At 49.2% G+C, this 22,487-nt stretch overlaps 1 protein-coding gene across 46 annotated transcripts in view; it reads right to left on the reverse strand.

Annotated features, from left to right (window-relative positions):
* Positions 1-22,487, reverse strand: part of EXD3 (exonuclease 3'-5' domain containing 3) — a 246,106-nt gene that overhangs the window by 89,646 nt on the left and 133,973 nt on the right. For 42 of the 46 annotated variants that reach the window (XR_005840420.2, XR_006931703.1, XR_006931704.1 and 39 more), the window contains 3 exons: positions 18,184-18,354; positions 12,170-12,223; positions 10,514-10,645 (listed from right to left, as the gene is read on the reverse strand). Coding sequence is in view for 42 of the 46 variants with exons in the window: in XM_040649173.2 (XP_040505107.1) it covers positions 10,514-10,645; positions 12,170-12,223; positions 18,184-18,354 (357 nt within the window). In the remaining 4 variants the exon portion in view is untranslated. The remainder of the gene's footprint in view (positions 1-10,513; positions 10,646-12,169; positions 12,224-18,183; positions 18,355-22,487) is intronic. The other 4 variants (XM_040649174.2, XM_040649169.2, XM_040649166.2 and 1 more) reach the window with 1 other exon arrangement.

The raw sequence follows: 22,487 nt of genomic DNA on the forward strand, positions 1-22,487 counted from the left end.
CGTGGAGCGCTGGGCAGACGAGGAATGTGATGAAGCAAAGAGACGGACATCACAAAGCAGTCGTGCTGCAGGAAGGCCTCCTCCTGGCGACGAGAACTTCCTAAGCATGCCGTAACGCGTGGGATGCAATGCTGGGTCTGCGAAGCAGAGCACCCCCGGCGCTGCGGACAGCCGGGCTGCACACCTCCATCCCTCGTGGGTACAGCCCACCCCCTGCGCCCCGTCCCATCCCACAGCTCAGCCCCAACCACCTGCGCTCCTTTGAACGGAACTCCGGGCTGGCTTTTCTCTTACGACAGCCGAAGCCCAGAGGGATCCTACAGAGCCAGCGCAGGGAAAGCGCCCTCAGGGTTTGCGGAGTAGATTGACTTTCACACCTCGCTGGCCACACAGAAGAAACCCAATCTAAACAGCGTAACTTTGCATAACCGATTATTTTCACTGGGGTAATCTGAGCCCTCCAGTAAATGCCACGAAGCGCTGCTGATCCCAGGCAGCCCCGTGCAGGAGAAGGCAGAAGGGGTGAGCAGAGCCCAGGGATGGGATCCCCCCCTGAGAGCAGCGGCTCAGCCCCGTGTCAGCTCGGAGGGACCCGCGATCACCATCAAGTGCCCAACTCACGTATCCACAAGCTGGAGTGTGCAAAGTAAGCCAAGAGAAGCAGGCTAACTAGGGCTGCGAGTCAGGCTGGTGTGCAAGCAGTGCTTTGGCTTTACCTGATGTCTTTTTAACTTTCTCGTCTACTGTGTCCTACGCATTCCGTGAGGCTTCAGCTTTCATGCTGCCTCCCCAGTGACCTATTATCCTTGCACATCGATCACTCTGTCCTGTCACCAAGCAGCCATTCACATGACCCTGTTAGTAGGGAACCATGTTCCTCATCTGACTCCTCTGTCACCAGCTTCCTCTTTCCAACCACCAGCTCATTTCCTCCTGCGTGACCCAGCTCCACCATCTCCCCTTTTTTAAGTCCATGAATTTAGATGGTTAAATTAAACATTTAATAGCTGCGGAGATGAGTGGTCTGTCCATGCTGCTTCACTGCTGTGCCCCAGGCTATAGCAGGGGCGCAGCACCAGGAACTGGCTGCCCGAGATGGAGGGACCCATGCTGCTGGTACACCACAGCCAGAACCTGCTCCTTGTGCCTAACCTAGCTTCATTTGGATGCTCATCCCATTTCAGCTGGACTGTTCTCAGCACCTGGCTCCCCACGTGCTCCCTCCCCAAGCAGGAGCTGCAAACACAAACGAAAACTGCACAGGGACCAAGAGATGCTGGGCCACTCTCCCGGCAGCAAGACAGCCTGGGGCTGGGCTCACCTGGTTGTCACCACAGTCACTGTAAGGGGAATAAACCCAGCCGTGCTCACCATATGACGTTCTCCTGTGTGAGTGAGGAGACAGGTCCACGGGGACCCACAAAGGGGAAAGCCAGGTGAGAGAGGGCTGGGAACACAGAGGATGCTGAGGATGAGTAAAAAACAGGTTTTCACTTGCATCTTGCCCCAGCCCTTCCTGGATCAAATGGATGACCAACTCAGACTGCACATCTCGAATTAAGAGAGGCAAATCATCTAAATTCACTTCTCCAGGAAAAGCATAATGACTCACAAGAACTGTGCCCTGAACGTTCTGTGTTCCACCTTTGCCAAAACTCCTATGCTGTCATTCTCCACCTGAGCTACCACTCCCATTGCCAGGAAGTCAGAGGGTACTGAGCTGCTATTTGTGCTGTAAGGAGACTTTTTTCCAGATCAGCACCTGCTCAGGTACGCTCACTACAAAGCCCTCGGTGCTATCAGATGTCTTCTTCTGCTTTCCCGGGGGAAGAATGAGATAAATGTACCCCAAGCTTCTTAGAAATGACTGAATCAAAAATAGCATCTGCACCAGCTAAGCAAAATCCTGGGCTGGCTTTGGGCACACAGTATGGCTCTGCTTCCTTAACGTAACTGCAAAATATCACCAAGTCTGACACAAGGTAAGAATTGCAAAAGTCACGCGAAAGCCTTCTGTTTGTCTTCCCACCTTTCACCAGCAAACAGCTGTGCTTGCCTGTTCCTGAAAAGGTGTATTAACCTGGATGAAGGAGTTCGTATGAACAGAAAGTGGTCTCCATTTACATCACAGAAGTCATTTAGGCTGCGTGCAGCTTTGCAGACAAGGTCTTGAAAAGCCCCAAACCTGCTTTTATTGCTTCCCATCCTGATAATTAGCTGCTTCTGGCTGAAAATACCTTCACAGCAGCAGGCAGAACAGGAAATCACGAACCATATCCCACAGGGGTCCACAGCTGTATGGTTTTCTTTGCTGTGGGGTATCTTCTCATGTAACTAATACCACAAAGGAGCGATATGTTTTAATTGATGTCAGTAGGAAGTTACACCGTTTAACGCCTAAAGGTCTTCAGATAAATGCTGTCATGTAATTACAGATCTGGCAGATTCTACAGTGAGGTCAAGTGTGTGTACCTTGGTGTGCAGTGCTGACTCAAATGAAAGCTCCAAAAATGCCTCAAGATCACACATTCTTCTGGAGAAAAGAAAGGTCTGCAGCCAGTGTTAGCAGCTGCCCAGGCAAAGTAGAATTGTGATGACTGCAAAACCATTCACTCCCCTGAAGGGCACGGGAGTCCTGCTGCATTGGAAACAATGGGACAGGAGTTTGTGCAGCATCCTTGGCGGGCACTGGGAGACCATTAGTGTGATACTGCACGTGCTATAAGATGGTCCACATCAAAGCACTTCCAAGAAGGGCTCCTGTCCACTACGATTCGATCATCTTGATCGACAAGGTGAAAATAAAGCCCTGGAGGCCTTCTGGGTGAGTTCAAATCAATCCACTTCACCCAAACGACCAATGAAGCCGGTTACTCCGCTGTGAAAACAAGAACTTTGACGTTATCTCACTTTTAAGGTATGGGATATCTCAAATCATGAGGCCCATTAATTGTACTGCTGGTCTGTGTGTAGGATCATTATCCTGAGAACCCAGCAGTATAAATATACAGTCGTTCAGACACCAAGAGCTGGACACCCAATCCTTACCGCGGCACACAAACAACGAGCATGATAAGGGCACCCATGTCAAAAAGGAGGAGAAACTCTACAGTGTATAAAACATGGGAATTTTGACTTCTTGACACAGCCAATACACTGAACCCTGACCTCAGGAGGCACAGGGGACTGGAAACCAACAGAACTTAAATTGGCTACAAATCTCTTGTTTTCTCATGACATTTGAGAGAAAACATGGGGACGGTTTCTTTGGGACGCTTGGGAGTTATAGCTGTGTCAGTGCCTTCTCCGGAGAGCCCCGCGCTCTCCCTGCAGTCACTCCATCACTGTCACCCGCTGACCTCCCATTACTTTCTCCCAGTGACACCAGCAGCACTGCTGACCGATGCACTTCCCGGCCCGTCCAGATCCACGCGGGGAAGAAAAAGCCTTGCACAGAACTGCAGAAAGGGACGTTTACTCTGTACTGCATTGTTCCTTCTTTTCTATGCTAGTCTAAATACAAGTGCTGTTTTCACTGCCAATCGTTGTTTGCTTGTTCTGTTTCTGCTGGCTAAAACCAGCATTTTTCCTGCTAGTGTTGCCCTCCAGGAAAAAACACACATTCATACCTTTCTTGCATTTAGCAGAGGAGAACAAAGCCGGTTCCCAGGAATAAGGCTGATTTCCTCAAAAGAAAACATTCACTGTCAGCTGAGGTTTGACCTCTAATAGCTCGTCTGGCATCATCGTTCTGAGCAGTGTAATACATAGCACCGTGAAAAATTAACAGCTCTCTTCCCCCTGAAGTTTAATATTCGCCTGCAGCTTTACAAGCAAAAAGAGAGAAAGGAAATAAATGCACAAAGCAAAACCTTGGGTACAGTCTCACATACATCCACAAAAAGCCTACAGACAAAGATCTGCAAAGGAAATTTCACTGGAAATCAAGCCTTTGCAGACACCGAGAAAGCAAGTCTGCAACATGAGACTGTCTTCCTTGAAGAAACACAGCTGATCTGCTGCATTCCCATATCTGACTTCCACTGGTCTGTGTAGAACATAAACTTTCACGCTAACCCTATGAAAACAGTCAACATGCGAGAGAGACAACAGTCTGCTCCTACTGCTGAAAGGGGAAAAAAGTCTCAGGCTGTCATTCTTCCCTTGCTGTGACCTTCATGCTCCGCTGAATTTCTGAAGATACTGAAATCTTGGCAGGGAAGTGTACAGTCTGTGGGAACCAGGCACTACTGTCCAGGCTCGCTGCTGAGAATTAGGCCCAGCCGAGCCTTGCTTTCAGGGGGCTCTGAGCTCTACACACGATAATGCAGAGCTAGGCAAGTTACAGGCTGGGAGTTGTGCAAGACTTGTGCTGCTGCACTTGCGTGCTGTGCTGGTGCCCCTCGCTGTCTCAGGGGAGTGCTGGTTCATCACCCTGCCTTGCACACAGGACTCATCCCCTGCAGCTTGCTCTGCACAACCCCCTTCTATCATCAGCACAGCACAGCTACATCCGTCCTTTCCCACCGAATCTACATAACTCCCGGCAGCGAAGGCTGGGAAGGCTGCTGGGTATCGGCAGGTTGGGGGCATGTGGGGTGAGCAGCTGGCCCTGCTGAGCCCACCCTGCCCTGCCCACAATGCTGACTGCTTGCTGCAGTTCTCACTATCAGTTATAAAGCCCCAGAGGTCAGCGAATAAAAATCTCGAGGCTCGGAAGGAGCATGGTTTGCTATGACAAATTATCACCCGCCCCGGTGCTATTGAACAACCCTCACGTAGAGCCTCTCCAAACAGAAAGAGCCACATCCGTCTGAATGGAGCACTGCTGCCGCAGGGGTAGGTGCATTCAGCACTGAGTGCTCACATTCAGACAGCCCAGGGACAAGCACCTTTTGAGAGCAATTCACTCCTTCAACAGTGTCTGTAGAGGCAGAATAATACCAGCTGTGCTTCCTGGCCAGAATCTAAGCAGCACAAGTTGCAGATTACATCTAAATTGCCAAGCCCAGGATAAACAAAAAGATTAAGAGGGCCTTACCCTTTGTGTTCAACAATCACACTCTGAACCAAGAAATCACAGCCCACGTTGTGGGTAGCACAGGGCTGAGCGCTCGCACATCTGGGGAACCCACAGGTGCTGTTAATCACAGGCTCTCCTGACCTGCAGGCGCTGACAAATTGCATCCTAGGGATGAACCTTTCATTAAACCACAGAGGGCTTAGGAACAATATTCTCTTCCTCAGCGTTCCCAGGTCTACAGAACGCAGTGCACGGAGCTCTTCACTCCGATGGCGGCTCCAATGTCCCTTCCCAAGGAGACGTCGGGGTGGACGGGAGGGCAGCGGGGACTCCACGTCCTGTCAGCAAAGGGCATCCTGAAGCTGAAAGGTGGGATCTGAGCACGGGCATTTTCATAATTCTTTGATGATATCTCAGTCCCATTTCAGCTGCAGATGCTTTTTGTCCTGAGCAGCTCCGCAGACAAATCTCTTGCCGTCTTTTAGGGCAGAAACAGTTTATGAAATATGTAGCCTTTAAATTCTATTCCCCTGGCACACAGGGAAGCACAACTGTTACATTTAGAAGAATGAAATGACTGTTGTCCGGGCCAAGAAAGGTGACCACAACACAAAATTGCCCCGGTCCCACTTCCACGACGTGACAGAGCAGGGAGATAGCTGCTTGGCTCACAAGTTAGTGAGAAAGATGATGTCTGGGAGTTCTCATCATCATCTGGACCGACAGAGCAACCCACATAAAAGGAACAAAAAGCCTGCTGATCATATTGGTGTGACAGAGGCTCATGAGAGACGTGCACATTTTCAACCTAAACAACAGCTTGAGGGATCTATATTACTAATTATCGACTAATATTGCCGGAGTTCCCAGGCCAGCTTCAAAGGTTCTCGCAAAGTGCCCCAAGCGCTGAGTTCTTCATCTAATCACAAGGACTTTCTCTTTGTCCCTGCTAAATGGATTGCTCCGTACGAGGCTCGCTGTGTAAATCAGTTTGCACATGATGAGCTTTGCAGCACTGAAATTCGTTACCTTAACCACAAAAAACAGCAACCTTTGCTGTAACTGTTATAACACTTTTGCACCTCATTTGAAAAAAAATAAATGATGGTTTCCTTTCCTCCCCCCTCCCCCCCCCCCCCCCCACCTACTCCTGATCCACCTCTATGGAGGGATGGGGTGAGCGGCTGCGGAACTGAAAGAGCAGAGAAAGGGGGAGAGAGAAAACATATCAGATCTCCAGACAATGAAATAAAGCAGTTATCTCTCACATCCTGCGGGGCTCAGGCTGAGGTCATAAGTTAAACAGGACATCAGAATAGGTGATGTCATTTGCTTATTTAGGATCAGAGCGTTCAGCGAAGTGCAAGAGACGACCTATTTGAATTTGCAGATAATCCCATAACAAACACAGGGCCGTCCAGTTGCAGAAGCTGCACTTGGAGCCTGAGGTGTTTTGTTCCCTGCACACTTGTTTTCGCAGGGGATATAACAGCAATCGTTTTTGCTCGCAGGAAAGCCTCAAAACCTCACGGAGGTGCAGACCCCACTGCATTGTAGGTGCAGATCCCATCACATTGGGTATCATTGCTTGGAGGGGTCCCTGCTCTGGAGCAGGAGCAGCCATAGGGTCAGCCCAAAGGCAACCTTGCTGCGCCCAGGCCCAGTGCGAGGGATGAGCTCAACAGAATCCCCCCCCCACACCTCAGTGCTCAGTTAGGTGGCTGTTACACCCTCAGGTCAATGGGAAGACATAGGGGCCCTCCTGGCTCATAATCTGCCTTCAGCACTGCAAACCAGCAAGGACTACAGCAGTTACAAACCTTTAATCATGGGTTCTTCTGTACCAGGAAGGATTTATCAGCCCCTCCAACACTGCACGCACTGTTTTCTCCTGTGACAAACGCTGGGAGATAAAGATTTAAAGCCAACAACTCACACTGTTTGTCTCCTCCCGAGTTAAACAGTTCCAACCCGATTTCAGTCTGCATGGAGCAGCGCTGCTCACTGCCAGGGGCTCCCAGCCCATCCAGATCTGTGCTGTGGCACCTCAGCCAGACCTGTGCCAAACCTCAGCCTGAGGAAACAGATCCTTTGGTGGCTGAGGCTCATTGTGAGATGGGGCAGCAAACAGAGGCACTGCCCACACTTGGGGTCAGCAGATGCAGCCCGCCCCACTCAGTGAGAGCACAGAAAGCAAGATGGGAGAAGGCGAGTCAGTCATCCAGGCCACGTCTGCTGACAGCACATTTGTTTCCAAGAGGCTGTGCACAGACAGACCGGTGAGAGTGCCAAATGTCAAAGCCCAGGTAAAACAACCCAGCTGTCCCCCATCTGCACCCAAAACACAGCTGTCCTCGTGGACACCTTTGTTAGCACACATTGATCTTTTCTCAGACGTGGGGTGCCTGAAAACCTCTGTGCCGCCATGGGCTGACCCTCCACTCCAGGCCTTTTGGCAGATGCCCTAATGCTGCTTCCAGCCCCCGACAGCTCCACACAGCCCTGCTGGGCACCGAAGGCACCGCAGTGCTGAGCTCTGCTTTGCATCGCTGCTCCCAAAAGGGTGACCTCTGGCTATTGGAAAAGAAGAAAAGGCGTACATGACACAATCAAATGAGCATATCTGCATTTCTGATAGATGAAGGAAAGAGGTTTATTTCAAAGATCTTGAAGCTAAAGAAGCACATAACATCTTGAGGCCTTTTGGCATCAAAAGACAAATCTCACATTATTTCTGCTCAAGTAACCTAATATGTTCCTCACTGAGGATAACAGGAGCCCTGGCTGAGGCTGCTGGGCTCAGGCAGCTCTCCATGAGCAGCACCAAGCCCCAGGATGCAGCACACGGGGGATGTGTGTGATGGGCACACCAAGAAGGCTGTGCCCGGCTCTGCTGGTGGCACCTCTGCTCCTGGGGCTTTTGAGCAGAGCACTCGTGCCGCAGAAGGCAGAGGTGGTGAGAAGCACATGGGTAAACTTCTCCTTGCACTTGCTGAGAGAAGTCAGACAGAGGTAACTGGCGTTTGCCATTGCTTTAGCAGAAAATGGTGATGTTTTGGCAGAGTTACAAAGCCATTCCACTCTCTATCTCTGCAAAATGGACATCATCCATGCCCACTGAGGGACCTGACACAGGAAATATATTTTACAGCAATCCTGGCTACAGCGTTGAATTGAGACCTATTTTTACCATCTGCTCCGCACTGCAAGCATTAATTGTTACAGCAACAACAATTGCTGACACATTCACTCCAATCATTTGCCGGAGAAGCTCAGGAGACAAAACAAGCCCTTGCTCCATGAGACAGTGAGAGGCAGGCAGGATGCCACATTGCTTCCTGTCACACACAGCAAAGCCTTATCCAAGTGAGGTGACTGCAGCTGATAATGGACCTCAGCAGTGGTGAGCAGAGCTGTGCTATCCCTTGGCTATGAGCTGCTGGGCACCTCCTTCTCTTGGTGTTCCTGCAAGGCAGTCCTGCTCACTGCCCTCCCCTGCTCCAGGGACAGCCCCGTGTCTGGGCCAGCCATTAGCAATGCACATTTCTGCGAGGAGGTGGCAGAACTCAAGCCCTGAGGTCTGTAACCTGATTAGAGACCAGAACAGGGACTGCGGAGGGGGGGGAACAGGAGCCTCCACCCTAATTAATTGCTAGGTTTGCAGAGAATTAGGATGCTTTAGAGAGAACCTGAAGATGAAACACTGAGGCCTCTGTTGGCCACAGTGAGCCCTGAAGACCCTTTAAAAAAGCAGAAATCTGCCATTTCTTCAGGCAGCAATCAGGCAGCACCACCCTGATTCTGCTCAGCCCCCCGACCCCAGCTCTCCCCGCACACTACACAGGGCTGGTGTGTGCACGGAGACAGCTGTGTGCACCACAGGATTCACCCCCAGGGCAACAGCATCATGGCAATGAAACTTGTGCAGTCTGCAGAGGACAGCTGAACAAAATCAGCTCCGAAACGCCGAAGCTTTAAATGCAGGCAAACACAGGATTCAGAACACGGAGCAGTTTGACAAATAATAGCATCTTCCCATGCCTAGCAGTATAAAACATGCAGCTGTTCTACCACCACAATTTACAAGGAAGGCATTTCTCCTGGAAGTAAGCGAACACTCCGTATGTATTCCTAGCCAGATTGATTACCTCTATTTATATTGTAAACTAAGACAGCACGTACTAAAAACACCGCACAGCTAAGCAGTTCCAGACTCCAGACTGTGTGCAAGGGGTTGGATTCAGGCTGGATGCTGCACAGCCTTTTATGAGAGACGTCACAGTTTTCTGCAGTGGTTTTTTGTGTGTGCTCCTTCACGTGGCATTTCAGCAACCACCAGGAAGAGCACTCACATGTTATGGGAACTCAGAGAATCACAGGATCCATACGTTGTCTTTTCTCAACGTCAAAAAAGCCAGCAGGTCACTACGTAACAACTGAGATCTGTTCTCGGAGCAATAAAACCACAAGACTGAACGCACTGTCTGACATCTGAGCACACACACTTATCTTGCAGCAGGATCAGCCGATCAGCCCACGTTGTGTCGATCCCATCTACGTGCTGTTACATCATTCTCATCTTACAGACAACCTGCACGATGGACAACTCTCACTTTTGCTACAGGGCACAGATATGGTTTCAGCAACCAGCATTGGGTACATGCAGAGTTATAGATATTGCCCTCTGCCCGGGAGTCACTGCGGCTCCTACAGAACACGTGCATTGCACTGGGCCTTGAGACCCTGCTAGCTCAACTGAAAGGCACGAAGCCAGGATTTACTGGCTTATTTACTTATTACAGAGAGCTTTGCAGTTTCTTCTTTTCCTCCCTTTGAACACTGATAAGGTGAGAGATGGTGAAGTCGCAATTTGGTTTATATTACGGGTTTTGAAGGGATGGGTTGCGGCGTGTTGCTGTAACAAACACAGGAGGGAAATTGGAAGGGATGGAGATTTGAGCTAACACTATTAAAATTTCTCCTTAAAAACAACCTGCAGATATTCGGTGCCAAACGCAATCTGGAGTCATCAACTAGCACGGACATGAATTAACCTAATCGCTTCTGAAATAAAAAGGTCCTAAAAAAAAGTCCTTCTATTAAAGTAATTAAGTGTTATCAGAACCACAGGGCCATAATTAAACACCGTTTATAATTAAAACAGCATGTGTCCTAGACGGAGAACGCAGGAACAAAGAGAACGTAACTGTGACAGCCAATGCCAAAACACATGCCAAGTACCCCAAACTGGAAAACAGCAGTTTGGAGCGAGCTGCAGGTGCAGAGCCTCTGCTCTTCTGACCTCATCAGCACCTCCGGTGGATGTCAGAACTCACAGCTTTGCACAACGTTGCCCAGGTTAGAGCAGAAACCTCGGGAACCGAGCAGAGGCCACGACTGCAAAAGCCCAAAGGCAGAGGCAGCGCCTGCTGGGGCGTTATGGCCGCTGAGCCCTCACAAGGCCCCACGCACAGACAGCGCCCGTCATACCTGGCAGCGGCTGAAGATGTCCGCCAGCGTCACGTGGACGTTGAAGTGCTTCAGAACCTGCAGCGCCTGCTCCTTCGCCTTTTCTGAGCAGTTCACGGAGAAGCACCTTCCTTCCCCCACGTGGGACCGCAGCTTGAAGAGACGAGGCACAGAACAAAAGAAATGAGGCGCCCTGTGCATCCTCATCTGTTTTTTTTCTCCCCTCATACGCTTAGCTTGGTTTTAATCACGAATAACCTTGGAAGCTGAGTTTGATCACACGTGAAACACGGCTGGATCACGTGCTGCAGGTAAAGGCACAGCCAGGGCGGTGTCTGATGACAGCTTTGTCACTTCACCCCTTATACACCTTTACCCGGAGCTCACTGATGGCCAAAGAGTTGGTTGATGCGGACGCTCCCTTGATGTTTGGTCCACACTTGGCAGAAAAGTCTCTCTGGGAAAAAAGGACTGGGAAGTGTTCGGACACATCTTTATGAACACGATGAGCACTGACAGCGAGCCATGCTCAGCCACGTCTTACACTGTGTAAAGGAGCCCAGCAGAGCCATTCTGAGTGCAGGGCACACAAAGGCAAGGAGCAAAGGGACCACATACGTCCCAGGGCAGTCCTGTACTCTGCAAAGCAGTTATTTTCCTTTTGCAATTTCTACGTGGTACTTTGAAACTGAAGTTCGGCCAAGTAAGATCGTGCTGGACTCTGAATTACCTGCTGCATCAGCTGTAGGCTCTGGGAACTACTGCCCGGATCAGGAACCTGCAGCAGAGCACAGCTGCGATCACCTCGCAGCATCACGCCTTGGGGGGAGCTTTCCTCAGCGCCCAGCTGCTATCTAGGAAATTAACCACCTAAGCTCTGCAAATACTCTAGGTAACTATTTGAGCAGTTGGGAACTATTGTCTCAGTAGTTTGCAGCAAAAAAAGCCCTGCGCTCTGGCTCGTGTGTGTAATACAGAGCAGTTTCCAAATGAACGTTTGAGTAATCGCAAACTGCAACAGACCTGCAGCAGCATTACAGCATTGCAACCAATGACATAACAGGCTCAGTATAGTCCCATCAGTGCTGTTTCAAAGTATGTCTCGTGAAGGGCTCTGAACATCTGGTGCTGAGGGCAAGGTTGAGTTTCGCTGTGTTGGTTTTTGTTGGTGTGTGTGTGTGTGTTTCTATAGAAACAAAAAGCCTTCACTGCTTCCACCAGGACCCATGCTTGGTGGCTTCCATTCTCTCCCTCCCAAGCCGGAAGAAAAGTCTCTAAGTGTTGAAACTGTGTCAGTGAGGAGCCAGTCAGTAAACAGGAATCTCAGTGATAAAAGGCATGGGAACTGAGCTGCCTTCACCTGTCTGCGAGGCCAAATAGAAACACTTCATTCTGAGATTGCTAGGCTTGATTTTTTTATTTGTTGGTTTCCTTAATGGAGGTCAGTTGCACTCTGATGATCTGCTGTGTGCAGAAGACTTTTCACCCCAACCTTTGGCCATTCAGAAACAACAGCCAGCCTCACAGGACCCTGTACACAGTTCTTAGTGCAGGCAACATCCGAAAGTCAAAACAGCAGCTGCTTTCTCATCAGACTGGTCCTCTTCTCTACTCTGCTCACCCCACATCATGCAATGGTACAACACCAGAAAAATGCCCAAAGCTCTGAACACTTACAGTCTGATATGGGAGTCCAGAGGTTAAAATGACCCTTCCCTCTTGCCTGGCAATCTGAAAAAAAACACAGTACAAATGGTAAGGAACATGGGCTGATGCTGACAGTGGATTCAGTCAAAACAGAGAGGACGTGAGCTGGTGACATGGGCTCTTTCTCTTCATGTGGATGTGCATTCAGCCAAGAGGATTTGGGTCCAGTTCAGCGAGATGCTTCTGACAGCAACAGCAGCCTAAGGTATGGCTCGCTCAGTACACATCCCCTCCCTGCCAACCCCCGCCTGCCTCACATGTGCTGGAACAGCTACTTGTGCATCTGCATTGCAGATGGTGCAGGGAACGGATCCACCTTGAAATAATCCTATCAAAAAGTTTTCTTTCTTTTTTTTCTTTACTGCCTTAACCCAGCCCACCTCTGTTCCCCAGTGTGGTTCACAAAGAAGCAAGCAGTTCTGCTCCCATAGAAATACACAGGTGAGAAAGGAAAAACACTCTGCAGGCAATCCCAGCAAAAAAGCCAAGTACCATTGTATGCATCTGTGATCTTCACAGACATTCACAGAACTACGCTCACTCCACCCCTCAGAGATAAGATGGTGCTATCCTCCCAGCAGCCCACAGGCAGATATACAGCAATTCTGCATCCTTTTGAGGCTATCAAGAACATCTCCATGAGAGCTCGTCCCTTCCTGGTTGCAATCCTATGCTTTCACCAGAGGCCTGGTCCTTCACTGCACTGAGTGAGCAGGGCTCTCGTTATCCACACTCACAACCTTAGTAAGAGAAACATTCATATTGTTTGGTGCCAAGAGAAGATACTAAATCTGGAACTGCAGTTCTTCCCAGAGATGAAAGTGTGGCTGATCCTTGTATGATGAAGTGACATCAGTCCCTCCCACCCCTTCGTCCTCTCCTCAAACAGAGGAATCATTTTGCCTACATAGGAATAGAAGGGTTCCCATGTGAACCAGCACCTCTGCTCTGCTGGTGCTGACAAGAGATTGGCACTTGGAGGTAGGCACGAGGTTTTCTCTTCTCTGGCTTCCATTCTGCTGGCAGCCCTCGTGTTTTTCACTATTTCCAGATGTGTGTCACGGAGGTCTCTCTTCTGGATCGGCCTCAGAAGCTCTCTCTGGATCACTGTGTAACCCTGGCAGAGGGATACATTGGGGATCTGAGCCTTGGTGCACTTCCCAGGCAGTCTGACAGCACTGAGTACAGCCAGGGAACGCCGACGAATAACAGACTGAGACCGTACAGACTTGGACAGCTCTTTCCTTCAGACCTACCTCCACAGCAACATGAAACGAGGGTGAGGATGCTCCCAAGGCATGAACTCCCCTTGCAGTAAAAGCAGCAACCATTTTGTTCCTATCCTGACCTTTCAGGTAGCCTCTTTCCTCCTTTCTTATATGAAGTCACTGCTTTGGCTGCCAATTCTGCACTGAGAAAGCAATTGGCAACAACTTCTAAAGCATCTTCCTACAGGCAAAATTACTGCATTTCTTTCAAAATCAACCCTCTCTCACAAGTACAGGAAAAAAACCTCTAGGAACAGGAACCTTGGAGCAGAGACAGCCCTTGCTGCACACGATGCTGCTACAGGCAGCCTGGCTTACAGAATGGCCCTGCCAACAAATCACCCTCAAGGCACATCAGCAAGAGAAGTCCCGTAAAGCAAAGGCAAAACTCCACCATGGTGATTCGTGACACGGGAAGGGAGATAGGAAATCCCTTCAGACCCATGTGTGCTTCAGGATAAGTGAGGATTTCACAGCTGAACGCTCCATTCTGACTTCCTGCATCCAGGGTTAATTAGTTCAAGCTTGATAAATCCCCTTATCTAAATGGCTCTGCAGAGACGAGCAAAGAACACCAAATAAAAAGGAGAAAAGCAGTGACTCTTCCAGCATGTTTTTCCGCTTCTGGAACAATCAGTGGGAGAAGCAGGCAGAGCCAGAAAATGCATGTGATAGCACACATCTGACTGGATCCCACAGCAGATACATGATGGAGGAAAGAGCACAATTCCTTCTCTTCCCCTGAAAGAAATCATGAAGTTCAGCATCGGGGCTGTCTGGGAGATGTAAGCTTGGGGCCACAAACAGAAGAGAAGGAGGATCTGAGCAGTGTGTTGGGGTTGGTGTCAGGGTCCATCCCAAGAGCTGCAGAAAGGGCACTGGCCTCAGTTTCACCATCTCTGTAGGTCACTCCGAAAGTAAGGCTTCCTATTTATCTTCATGGAAAATACAGCAGATACAAAGACCACAATAACACTACTTGACAGAGCAAATTCTCAGCTACAAAACACTATTTTTCAACAATCACCATTAGCTCCACTTTCTCACCAGAGGTGAACAAGAGCCTGCATGCCACACTCATAGAAGCATGCACCAGTGGAGGTGACCCACTGTCACTGCCTTGAAACGTGGCGCCCACCCCTCACTGTGCTCACATCCACTGTTTGATTTCCATCATCACTCACAGGCTTGGATGAATGTCAATGGGTGCCATTCCTTTCCAATGGAGGAACTCAAGTCCACACCTTTGCTCCAAAAGTGCTTCTATATTAGACAGCAGTTTTTCAGACTACCCCTCTGCTGTCAGCTGTCACACGGCAGCAGAATTTAATGGAACATCAGTGGGAAGGTTCAACCTCTGCTGCCATCCCACCAACGTGTGCCTCTGATGTCATGGGCCTGCACAGTAAAAGACGAGGCATTACTTTCAGAGCAGCTGTAGTATGAAAAAAGATAATATCAAGTTCCTGTGGTAAAGTCTCAGACTGTCGGGATGAAAAGCACTCCCTAATAACTTGAAATTATTACTTAGCCCTGTCTGTTCAGCTAACTTTCATCTCACAGAGGTGAATGAACACAGTGAATTACTACTACAAGACAGATCTGGAAGGGCAACAACAGACAGAAGAGGGCAGAGACAGATCCCATGTTTCAAAGCCAGCACCAGAATGACTCATGACAACCTAAAGGATCCTGAACTAAGGCCAAAGGAGGTTTCAAAAACCAGCAGAGCAAAGCCATAGATTTCAAATTTAAAGGTAAGAGAAACTGCCTGAAATTGCTGCCAAGCCCTTGCATGACACGTTGGACAAAGTGACGTGTCCTTGAAGAGGCAAACTGCAAGCACTCCCACTGTAGCAGTGCAGGAAAAGCTGTGACCCCCCTGCAGTGGCAGGGATCTACTGGAAAGTGGCTCACAAACCTCAACCCAACTCTGACATCCCTGACCTGCAACGTGAGGCTCTCAAAATACAGTTCTTTCTCAAAATTATCAAAATTTTTCAAATTCTAAATTTTTTCTCAAAATACAGTCAGCACAAAGAGAATTTCCAAAGAAATTCTCTTTCTGCTGACCCAGCACCAAAAGCTAAGTCTTGATCTCCAAAGCAGACCAGAAGTCCGAGAGCTTTGTTGGTTCCCCATCTGCCCTCAGTGAATTCACTCTGCATGCTGGTGGGGAGGAAGAAGACCAGCAAACCCCAACAACGTGGTTACATCAAAACTATGGAGAAAGACATTCAAAATGAGACAAGATGAGAGATCAGATTCCATCATCACACGCTGCTCTGCTAATGGCAGTGTTAGAGGTCCCTTTGTGTCCTCTGGCTCCAAACCAGACCGGGCACACATTGCTCTCCCTGGCTCCATGTAGGAGTCTCCTCTCCGACTCACCAGCTCCCCACGACTTTTGGGGACTACACATATCGTTATGAAGGAAGCTTCTGCCCCATGGCAGCAGCAGGAAGCCAGTTCTACCAGCCTTTGGAAAACTACTGCATCTCAAAAGATAACAAGTTTGTTACTCTTAGAGATGAAGATGGTTTTGAGGACAGCCCATTAAAAAAACCAAACAATCCCACAGCTCAGCTGAAGGGGCTTTGAGATTCCATCATGCCTCCTATTGACAGCATATGCATTAATCTAAAAAAAATAAAAATCAATAGCTGCCTAAGCACACATTGACAAGCCTAAGCACAATCTACAAAGCTCTCAGGCTTTCAAGTTTGATCTCAGATAACAGAAGGTAAAGGACAAGACCTATCTGTCTACCAATACTGGAAGTCACTTTGATTCTCATAACTGCCTCAGTTAAGAGAACAACATGCAGCAAACGTCAGGCTGTTCAGAAGTACGTGGTGCAAGGAGATGTGTAACACAGCTGATAAATCATTTCCATGAAATGACTGTAATGAAGAACAATGACCAACTCCATGCACACTTGTGTTCGCTGTGGCACTAGTTTGAGACTGTGTGGGACAATACCCAAACTGTCTGTCTTGTGTTTGGTGACGAGGATCCAAGCCTTTATCCCGGCCTTTGCAAAAACATTTGCTGCTTTTTGAGCGTACAGTGGTCTACACGCACCATTTGTTAAACCAAGACTGCTAGATGTAAAGCAGGATGGGAGGAGCCTATTTTTATCTTTGATTATCCAAGCACAGATCAAAGGCTCTGCAATACGGTAACACTCCAAGGGCTTTTGATAGCGACAGGATGTTTGTGTGGTCACCATAGAGAAAGCAATGTAAAACATCCTGTCCATAGCACGATAAGGTATCAGGATGAGAAGCGGAGACGGGGCTCTGGGGGGAGGCAGTGAGAACCAGTTTGTTTAAACTTGTGCAATTTTGGCAGAGGCGAGATATTAATTATTTCTGCAGAAGTTAGAGCTTGCCCAGTATTCAGGCCAAAAAGACATCTGAAGAGGAAACATCCTGTGCACCAGGCCGGGTGATCAGCGTGCGTTTGATAGCAGCACACTGTGTGGGCTGGATATCTCCAGTTCTGGCAGAGTAGAAGGATGCCTGAAATGAAGAAGCATGCGTCTCTCCTCTGAAAGGCAGGGGGTCAAAGTAGTTATGGGAGTCCAGAACAATGTTCGCCGTCCCCGCACATGTTAGAGTCCCGTCCTTACCCAAACACATCACTGCAGTTTGTGGCTGATTACCTCTGAGACATTTCACAACTGGCAGCCAGCTAGAAGTCACACTGCATATTATTATGGAAATGTTTCCATTCATAACGAACGCTCATGATTATGTTTTGATTATGTTTCTCCTTGATGGACCCAGGCGCAAGGCAAGCAAATACCTTCCCTGTAAGTCCAATCTGGAGTCCATTAGAAACCAAAGTGAATTTTGGCTTCTGTTCTCTGATCACTGACCAGTTGCAAAAGAACCACCCCACCGCTGCCCTATTGAAGTCACTTCAGACTGAGGTCACACCTTTATACTGTTTATATTCCTCTAATGACTTGAAGCATCTCAGCTGTCAACAACTTGAATGCACCCAGAGGAGGGCAACAAAGCTGGTAACAGAGCTGGGAGGTGTGTGCTGAGGACACTTCAATCTTCTGGTCTGAGAAAGAGGCCAAGAGATGACCTCACTGCTCTCTGCAATGTCCCAACGAGACGAAGTGCAGAAGGAGGTGCCGGTCTGTTTTCTGAATAACCACTGACAGGATGCACAGGAACAGCACAAAGCTGCACCAGGGAGGTTCAGATTGGATATCAGAAAAATTTCTTTACTGTGAAGGTGGTCAAACACTGGGACAGGCTTCCCAGAGAGGTAGCTGGTGCCCCAGGTCTGTCAATGTTCAAGAAGCATTTAGATAATGTCCTCATTGATATGCTTTAACTTTTGGTCAGCCCTAAAGTTGTTAGATAGTTGGGCTTAATGATCTCTGAACTTCCAACTGAACTATTCTATTCTATTGCGTTCCATTCCATCAAACACACAGACTTATAAAAGATTCGAGTTCACAGCACACTCTGCTCACTTCCTTCCTGCTGGAAATGGAGCACCAAGCCCACACGCTCCTGCAGGGACTGCCAAATTCCAGTTGCCACACAGCACAGCTTCTTGGGCTGAACCAGAGAGCTGGGACTCAGCACACGTGCTTGCAGCTCCTGCGAGTGACTAACTGGTAATTCAGTAAGCTGCTCCAAGGAGCGCAGATGGCAGCTATAAACACACACACACACACACACCACTGACCTCAGCAGCTTTCCTATGGTCATCCTCATTCTCCAGCATCCGGACATCCACACCAAGGCAGCGGAGATAGCGCCCAAGGCCTTGCAGCATGTTGTCACAGACCACGCTGAACTCTTTCGGGGAGATGGGAGCAGGGGGACATGAGGTCTCTTTGTCAGATCCTTTGCACTGCTACAGAAAAGCAAGAGGTCCATAAGCAGCAGAGAAGAAGGCTGATTGCCACCACGCCTGTTTTATCCCCCCTGCATCCTCCCACCACGACAAACCCAGCTGGCCCCACACCCTGCAGCACACCCAGCTGTATGTCCTTTCTTCAACGACCACTTACAGCCTGGGCAGGAAGGAGCACATGGTGGGGCTAATTTGGAATTGGTCATCTACCCGCAGACACCTGGTCACCCAAAGCAAGGATGTGCAGCCTTTCCCCTGAGAAATGCCACCTTGGCCTCTATGCTTTACACAGACAGAAATGTACCTTCCACACTGTTATCCCCCTGTCAAATTAGACTGCAATCAATATAGATGTGCCAAGGTTATTCTGTGGGAAGGGGATCTGACAGACGGGGGGAGAAACAGGTAGACAAAGCAGTCGTGTCGGCCTTGTTATCTTCGGAAGTTTAAAAATAGACAGTGCCTGAATTCTGTTTATTTTATTTCAAATTGCTGCTGGGGGAGTTCCTGCAGTTGGAGACTTTGTCTCTGGGAGACTCCCACTACAATGCACGGAGAAGGGAAGTTAATAAGGAGCTTCCAGGGTTCAGCATTGCCTTCAGGAACTTGAATCTGCTGGGATGCCGGAAGGGCACAGCCACCATCTATGCAGGGCTATGACCCTGTGATTCTATGCTATCATTTCAGATTAGTTCTGCAGGAGCTGACTTGGGCCTGGAAACACAGTGGAGCGCCATTCAGACACACCTGGGCTGACTTTGAGAACCGGCTCAGACCCCAGGGCTCCATTTGTGTGATGCTGCACTCCCAGAAGCTGCTACATGCTCTGAAGGCTCTGCAGCACTGTGTGGAGAGGCTGGGCTGTCCCCTGCTCCTGGAAGGACCCCGATGAACACAGATGTGCCCCGGGGCATCAGGGTGCTGTGATAACAGGCCAAGTTGGCCCTTCAGTGTTGAGGTAGTCAGAAAATACTTAAGCATGTGGTGCTGCCTCTCTTCCAACAGATGTAGAGGTGCAGCAGCTGGCTCTTAGTTGTGTTTATTCAACGGCTAACTATGCCATATGTAGCTTTTTTTCTCACGTTTCATCCCAGCAGAATGCAAAAGGCTTCTAAAGGAGAATAATGTCATTAGCCCTACTTTGGATAGTGGATAAGGAAACACTGAGAAAGAGAGCTTGGAGTCAGGCAGGATGCAGGCAGGAGAAGTCTCCTTTTCTGAGCCCCGGTCCGGGTTTTACCAACTACCTCTCGGTTAATGAATCTGACTGTACAGAATACAAAGATGACCCAGGAGTTCACAAGGTAATTCAAGCCTGAAGTACTTACTTTTCCCAGCCCTGCAGCAGCCAGTCAGGTCTGTTGTAACGCACAACGGTTCCCATGAACACAGAGACCAAGGAATTAGGAAACTACTGAGCAGCTTTGCACTTTACCATCTGAATAATGGGATATTGCAGATTTATACATTTGAGGAGGCTACTGGATAGGTAGCTGTGATCAAGAGTATCTCTGTCCAAACCTCCCTAGAGTCTGCTGACTCCCACAAGCCCACATTTGTGATGTCAGGAAGAGGATATTGTGTATGATAAAGCTGGAGGACTACTATCCAATCCTGGTCTTTCAAGCTGTGAGGCTCTGACTGGGAAATCAAAAAACATCAAAAAAGATTTTAAGTCCCTTAGGAATACGTTGAAGGGATCCGGAGCACAGGTAGCATTCTGCTCAGTCCTCCTGGCTGGAGACTGGGATGTGGGCCGAAGGAGAACAGAACAGCTGAATGAATGGCTGTGTGGATGGTGTCATGTCCAGGGCTTTGGGTTCCATCACCTAGGATGCACCTTCAAATTACTGTGAATGCTGACACTGGATGGGATGTAACTGACCAGGAGGGGCAAGAATATGCTGGGCAGCAAGCTGGCTGGGCTTACTATCAGAGCTTCAAGCAAGATTTAACAGGGAAAGGGGATGAACTGCTGAGTGACAAAGAAAAGCCAGGGAATACAGTCACTTTAGGAAGCAAGAGGGGAAAACCTCTGATTTGTCCCCGAGGATTCCGGGAGGGCTTCTTCAGACATGGAGAAGGCTGAGGTACTTAATGAGTTCTTTGCCTTAGTCTTCACTGGCAGCCAGGCTTCCAGCGCCTCTCGTGCCCCTGAACCTCTAGCCAGGGGTCAGAGGAGGAAAATCCCTCCCACTGTAAGAGCAGAGGAAGTCTGAGACCACCTCATGAAGAGAACATGTACAAGCCTATGGTGCTGGATGACATGCATCCCAGGATCCTGAAGGAACTGGCTGATGTGGTTGCTGAGCTGTGCTCCGTCGTATTTGAAAAGTCATGGCTGTCAGGTGAAGTCCCCAAGGTCTGGAAGGGAAAATGGGAAACATCACTCCCATTTATAAGAAAGGAAGAAAGGAAGACGTGGGGAACTACAGGCTGGTGAGACTCACCTCTGTGCCTGAGAAGATCCTCCTGAAAGAGATGTTAAGGCACGTGCAAGATAAGGAGGTGATGTGAGAGAGCCAGCATGGCTTCTGGAATGGCAGATTGTGCCTGACCCATCTGATAGCCTTCTATGGTGGAGTGATGGCATTGGTGGACAAAGGGAGGGCAACTGATGTCATCCACCTGGATTCACAAGGCCTTGCTATGCTCCCACACCACATCCTTATCTTAAAATTGGAGAGAGATGGATTTGAATGGTGCACTAAGGAACTCGTTGGATGGTCACAGCCAGAGAGTTGTGGTCAGCGGCTCTATGTCCAGGTGGAGGACAGAAATGAGTGGTGTCTTCCAGGGGTCCATCTTTGGACCAGTGCTCTTCAACATCTTGATCAATGACACAGACAGTGGGATTGAGTGCACCCTCTGCAGTTTGCAGATGACACAAAGCTGAGTGATGCAGATGATATAACAGACGGAAGGGATGCCATCCAGAGAGACCTGGACAGGCTTGACAAGTGGGCCCATGCAAACTGAATGAGGCTCAACAAGGCCAAGTGTGAGGTACTGCACTTGAGTTGGGGTAATGTCAGATATGAGTACAGATGGGAGAAGAACTCCTTGAGAGCAGCCCTGCAGAGAAGGACTTGGGGGTCCTGGTGCACAAAGAGCTGGACACGAGCAGCAGTGTGCGCTCACAGCCCGGAAGGCCACCAGCGCCCTGGGCTGCACCCACAGAGGGCTGGCAGCGGGCAGGGAGGGGATTGTCCCCCTCTGCTCTGCCCTCGTGAGGCCCCATCTGCAGTACTGCGTCCAGGCCTGGGGCCCCCAGCACAGGAAAGACGTGGGGCTGTTGGAGCGGGTCCAGAGGAGGCCACGAGGACACTCAGAGGCTGCAGCACCTCTCCTGCAAAGACAGACCGAGGAGCTGGGGGTGTTCAGCCTGGAGAAGAGAAGGCTGCAGGGAGACCTCACTGTGGCCTTCCAGTAGTTGAAGGGGGATTATAATCAGGAAGGAGAACAACTTCTTACACAAACTGATACTGACAGGACAGGGGGGGATGGCGTTAAACTAAGGGGGGGAATTTAGGTTAGATGTCAGGAAGAAATGGTTACTCAGAGGGCAATGAGGCCCTGGCAGTGCTGCCCAGAGAAGCTGTGGATGCCCATCCCTGGATGCATTCAGTGGCAGGCTGGATGGGGCCCTGGACAACCCGATATGATGTCTGACAATCAGACCATGGCAGGGGTGTTGGAACTGTGTGGGCCGTAAGCCACTCAATGATTCTATGATTCTACAGAAGGTAATAGTGAATTCACATTTGAGACTACTTGGAAAGAGGCATAGACCAGTGAGTCTTGTCTGTTAATAAACAAATCTTGTTTCCAGCAAATGTTCTCATAGGTGTATAAACAATCAGATGTCTGCATTTTGAAAGTACAACTTTGTTACTAAGAGAGAAGGACAAGTCATGTTCCAAGATATTTCAGCATTCACATAGCTACAAGTTACCAACTGAGTTTTAAAGTTCGGCCACAGCGTACATTGCAGGGGGGAGGACAGACCCAGGCTGTGCAGTGCTGGGCTGGGGGCCAGACACAAACCATCAGCAGAAAGACTTTTTGATGAATTGTTTTTAATTTAGCAGACTTTTACTGCAGATGCAATAAAGGGGGCATTCCCATTATGA

This window comes from Gallus gallus, chromosome 17, assembly GCF_016699485.2.
Source record: "Gallus gallus isolate bGalGal1 chromosome 17, bGalGal1.mat.broiler.GRCg7b, whole genome shotgun sequence".
In the NCBI taxonomy this organism is placed as follows: Eukaryota; Metazoa; Chordata; class Aves; order Galliformes; family Phasianidae; genus Gallus; species Gallus gallus.